Here is a 5,345-nt window from a genome sequence, read left to right as displayed (position 1 = left end):
AGCTCCTAACAGGACCAGGTTTAGAGCTCCTAACAGGACCGGGTTTAGAGCTCCTAACAGGACCAGGTTTAGAGCTCCTAACAGGACCAGGTTTAGAGCTCCAACAGAACCAGGTTTAGAGCTCCAACAGTTGATGTCTTTGGGAAAATCTGTAGTTTTTTGCAAATGTTTAGATTTTTTTAAATAAATTTTTATTCCTGCTGTTTGATGTTCTGCTACCTGACGTCACGGCTCACTGTTCCCATCAAGCTGCATGTTTTGTTTTTTCCAAACTTGAATAAATTAATTTCATCATCTTATTATTATTATTATCATTAATGACGGAATTGTAGCCGTTTTGGTCAAAGCTTGAAAATAACATCATGTTTGTTAGATATCTTAAAAACTAATGAACAGATTTAGATGAAATTACCAGGTAATTTAAAACCAAGTGATTAAATTCTGGTGGAGATCCAGATCCGACAGTTATTTAATGATCCTTTGGTTCCGAGTGGTTGAAGATCACACCTGGCTTTGACCACACCCAGTTTTATGTCCGTGTTTGTAAAATTATAGAAGTTGTGGACATTTTTGTGTTTTTAAGGTCTTTGAATTTCGAATCAGGTTGACTCCAAAGGTTATTAAGTTGTAGAAGTTAAGATGGCTTTAATGGTTTTTGGGACCAAGATATGAAAGTATTTCTTTAAAACATCTTCTCTTTGTAGACCTTATTTAAAACCTCAAAGTTGCGTCAGTTTGTACCAGTTTCCTTGAACATCAAGCAGTAACCGTCTGATGATGGTGCTGTTCTTCTTCACCCCCAGTGGACGAGCGCGAGGAGGCGGAGGCCCCCAGCAGCAGTCGGGAGGCGGTGGGGGCCAAAGGTTTCGGGAAGCTCTACCCCAGCTCCCAGGCGTCCCGGCAGCACGACGAGCAGAGCGACGGCGAGCAGGACCTCGTGTCGGACGTCGTCTCCAGGAAGGAGCTGGAAAAAGGGCGGCTGTGCAGAGACGGTAAATACGGCGGGGGGGGGCGGGGTTATCAACAGACACTGCGAAAAACATCTCAGACGCTTTCTGAAATCAATAATAATTAAAAAGCTTTCAGGTTGGCTCATCCTTTCATGTTGCTGCTGCAGAACAGCTGGGACAGCCGCTGACTTCCTCTCAGCGTTCTGTCGGCGTGATGCAAGGCGAGCCCGCGGATGCACTCATTCGTTTGAAATGCATATTAGAAGAAGCCGGAAGTTGGCGGCTGTAGAACGGTGGGAAATCAAATTTAAAATTAAAAGAGTGATAAACGCCCCAGTGGAGGCGGAGCCGGGGATAATCTGCACGTCGGCGGTAGCTTGAGGAGATAAATGTGTTTTTTCTGTTCGGTCTGTAATCAGGTGTGAAACGTCGTTTTATGTGCCAGAAGTTGGGTTCAGGTCTCTGAAAACACGGCGGAGGTTAGATCAACGCCATCAGTCACTGTGGGAACGCCGAGTCAGCATTCACGCTGACGTTTACTGTTTTTCTGCTATTTTAGGCGCTCGTATATCAAAACGTTCGGCTCATTCAGGAGATGGGATTTTTGGGTTTTGCAGCTTTTATTCTTTTCAAAATAACTTAATTTATACACAGACATGCATTGAGATCTCTTTAATTCCCTCAGAAACATGTTTCTGTTTCAAATCCTCTGGACTTTTACACATTTGCGACCGTTCCGCTGCTTTGAAAGGCTTTTTAACTAGCCTTTTAGCAGTTTGTGATGTTTTGCTAACACACAGGAAGCAGGGAAATACATTATCGCCCGCCGTATTTTACAGAAAGCTCCAATTAGGAGCGTCAGCGGAGCCCAGATCTTCCTCCGTTTTACCTGGAAAATAAAAGCTGCAGTGACTTTGACTCTGTTTTTAAAGATTCACCTTTTTCCCTGTCCTCCCTCTTTATAAACAGAGATAAAAAGGATGTCTGTGTTCAGAAACTACGAGGTGGGCGAGCCTACCTGCAGGCTGTATGTGAAGAACATCTCCAAGCAGGTGGAGGAGAAGGTGGGTCCAGTTTAACCCTCGCTCATCACTTCCTGAATGTCTAACTCCTCTGAAATCATTCTGTTTCTCACCTGCAGGATCTCAGGTACATCTATGGGAGATACATCAACCCTTCATCAGAAGCTGAGAGAAACATGTACGTTTCTTTGTGTGCCGCTGCACCCCTTTTTCCTCCTCGTCGAGTTATTTCTGTCTCCAGCAATTATTCAGCTCCCCCTGAGAGGGTTTTTTTGTGATTCATGCTGACTCTGGCTTGTGTTTTTAATAAGTAACTAAACAGATAGTAAGATCATGAGGGACGTTTTGATGTTTGTGCATCAGCAGTACTTCAAACAGATATTCCACCTGAGTCATCAGAGCGGCTCGGCTCTGAATACAAACACACGAGAGGAAATCTCTGCCAGAGGCTCCGTTTGGCCTTTCCTAACCTGCGCTGATTGTTGATGGGCTTCCAGAGTCTTTCTTTTACGTTACGAACGTTATTAAACGTCAGGTGTCCTTAAATGATCCGTGAATCTGCAGGGTTTGCATTTCAGATCCTTAAATATCTGAGCATTTATGAGCTAAAGAAATAAATTATTCAGATTCTGTTGTGGTCAGAAAGTTAAGCAAACATTATGCATCATCTTCCTGGATAATTGGTGCAGATTTAAGCATAATGTTTCTGTAGATTCCCATGTCCAGCTGATGTGAGAGATGAACTTTAAGGCTCCCTCCTGCTCCTCTTTGGCTTTGGAGTGAAAACCTGCAGCTCGTTGTCCGTCGCTGCCCGTTTTATCTGCGTCTCCCTCCTCCCACGCGGCGGCGCGTCGTCGAGCCCGGCGGTGATAATGATGTGTCCCTGCTTCGCTTTGTTCCTCAGGTTTGACATTGTGTTAATGAAGGAGGGGCGGATGAAAGGCCAGGCCTTCATAGGACTCCCGAACGAGCAGAGCGCCGAAAAAGCCCTGCGGGAAACCAACGGCTTCGTTCTTCACGACAAACCCCTCGTCGTGGTATCCTTTCATCCCCTCCCGCAGGATGAAACGGGAACAAGGGTGGTTAAAGGGAATGGGACTGCAGGCTTTGTGTTTTAGCTGAGGGTTTAATTAAATTTGGGTGTGAAGGTGCAAACAAAGAGCTGAAATCGTATAATTATAAACATATATTTGTTTCCGGGACGGTAACAGGTGACGTGTTCGGGTTTGTTACTTGGCCCCGCCCCCTCACAGATGTGTTCTTGGCTTCGGTCCTCGGCGCCGTCAGGAGGACGGGGACAGATTTCTGACAGCTCTGAACCGCCAGCTGCTCTTCCTTCCCTTTCTGCGCAGATAATTACGCTTCAACTTTTGAACCCGTCTCATGGAGGAAGACTCACATTAAGTTTCCTCCGCTGATATCCTGGGGTCAAGTTTTATTTTTAGGATAAAAAGCCAAGATTTGAAGACATTTACAACAAGTATTCTGTTTTTTTACCTACAAACTGGATTTCTAATTTGAATAAAAGCAACAATTATCCAAAAATACTCCAGATAAGTGAAGTTAAATGAGGAAAAATGGTTGTTTGAAGTAATCTAATCCAATATAAATCTAAAAAATGGTCTTTGTTGTTTTCATTCAGTTAAATTCCAGGTTGTAAGGCAGCAAAATGGAAAGAAAACCAGGAGGGATGAATACTTTTGCAAGGAACGGTATTTTAAACGCATGTATTCATTGGTAGAAAGGTAGAATTTACCTGTTTTAGGGCGCCCCCATATACTGTCATTCTTAACTAACCAGGAAAGTTTATTAACAGACAGCACAGCCTGTGACTGGGTGAAGACATTATTAATCTGTGTGGCAAACAAAAAGAAACAAGACACTCGAGCTTCTCCTAAGGTCAGTTTTAACCAGAGGTTTGTGGCATTAGGAGAAAACAGCTGCGACCTTTTCTCAAATGAAGCTTTTATGAGGCTGAGGGCGTCGTAAGGAACAAGAATCTGTGACTTTAAGTTGTTTTACACAAGTTTGGGTGTAATATAATGTGCAGTTTCAGCTGGAATCCCCGTGTGTTGAGCTGAAGGAGCGCGTTTATCGACACAGGAAGAGCTTCAAGGATTTCAGTAATGGCTCTAAATGTTGGTGATTTAAATGTCCATGCACAAACCTTAACCAGAAGTTTGCAGCAATTTGCTCGATCTGCAAGACCGAAACAAGAAAACACGGATCCGAAAAAAGGACCGAAGCAACGGTGAACAGAAGAGGTGAGGAAAAACTGTAAGATTCTTCCGTGTTTCTCTTAAAACCGGCCACAGGATGCTCATTCTGCTCTTTATTCCAACCGTCACTTTACATTTGTTTTTATATTTTATCTATTTAAGATACCAAGGCTTGATATTATGGCCCTGCAGAACCATTTGTATCCTTATTCTGACATATCCTTTGGAGAGAAAAAACCCAAAACAACCACTGAGGATAAAGGCAGTTAATTATAGTTACTGATGCTTGAAACTACTCGGCATGTCCTGTAGTGTAAATAAGAAAAGACACTGCATCGTGCTGTGTTTGTGCAGCTTTTTTATGCTATTTTGGATTCTTTCAGTCTGATTTCTTCCTTGTTTGACTGAATAGGTGGTGATCATCAGAGGCTGTCTTCTTCCATTCTTACAGTATTAAATAAAATCTTTTAATAAAGTGTCTGTTGAGGTGTTTTTATTTGATTCCTGCCTCCGGCACACGTCTCAGATTGTGGGTACGCCTCTGCCAAAGCATCATAACTGATTATCTTTTGTCCCAAACCTAAAAGCTTGTCAGTGGAGTAAATACAGGGAGGTATATGAGATCGAGATGGGCTCTGCAGCAGATGGTAGGCTGTCAAAACAGAGGGGGGAAAACAGTCCTGAAGAGACGGCAAACAAAACCGACAGGCTGCAGTCTGGGAGAGGCTTACCTTCACAGTCCCTGCTGCTGCTGAGGAAATCTTTGGAAATAAAACTTGTCTTGTTCAGGTGGAGGTGATCCTTCTGGGGTATATCTGAAACTTTCTTATCATTCTTAGATATCCACGAGGAGTAAAATGCATCGTATGAATGTTAGAACGAGGCTTCTTTGTGGGAAATTTGGAATACCTTCAATGTGAAGGTTGTAATGACGCTGCTGCGCCCTCACCACGCTGTATTCCCGCCCTGGCATCACGGTCATGTTAGCAACGATGCTACCGCTACGACCGTCACGTCTCAGTCGTATCTGGGACCAGTTCTGCTTCAACTTCTCAATGACTAAACCAAGGTCCCATATCATGAATTTGTTGCCCCCACGCCCCACCCAGGACCTCGATACGATCCGACCATGACGATAAACCACCAAACTCCAT

The 5,345-nt window shown here is 43.8% G+C and overlaps 1 protein-coding gene across 8 annotated transcripts in view; it reads left to right on the top strand.

The window, feature by feature from the left end:
- rnpc3 (RNA-binding region (RNP1, RRM) containing 3) overlaps positions 1-4,671 on the top strand; it is a 12,616-nt gene extending 7,945 nt beyond the window's left edge. For 3 of the 8 annotated variants that reach the window (XM_037973296.1, XM_037973297.1, XM_037973300.1), the window contains 6 exons: positions 804-992; positions 1,920-2,014; positions 2,092-2,150; positions 2,877-3,009; positions 4,152-4,249; positions 4,354-4,671. In XM_037973296.1, coding sequence (XP_037829224.1) covers positions 804-992; positions 1,920-2,014; positions 2,092-2,150; positions 2,877-3,009; positions 4,152-4,249; positions 4,354-4,474 — 695 coding nt within the window. In that variant the 3' untranslated portion in view covers positions 4,475-4,671. The remainder of the gene's footprint in view (positions 1-803; positions 993-1,919; positions 2,015-2,091; positions 2,151-2,876; positions 3,010-4,151; positions 4,250-4,353) is intronic. The other 5 variants (XM_037973299.1, XM_025009590.2, XM_037973298.1 and 2 more) reach the window with 5 other exon arrangements.
- Positions 4,672-5,345: the final 674 nt, after the last annotated feature.

This window comes from Kryptolebias marmoratus, linkage group LG21 (genome assembly GCF_001649575.2).
Source record: "Kryptolebias marmoratus isolate JLee-2015 linkage group LG21, ASM164957v2, whole genome shotgun sequence".
In the NCBI taxonomy this organism is placed as follows: domain Eukaryota; kingdom Metazoa; phylum Chordata; class Actinopteri; order Cyprinodontiformes; family Rivulidae; genus Kryptolebias; species Kryptolebias marmoratus.
Note: the sequence above shows the minus strand (reverse complement) of the source record. Positions and strands in the feature narration are given on the sequence as shown.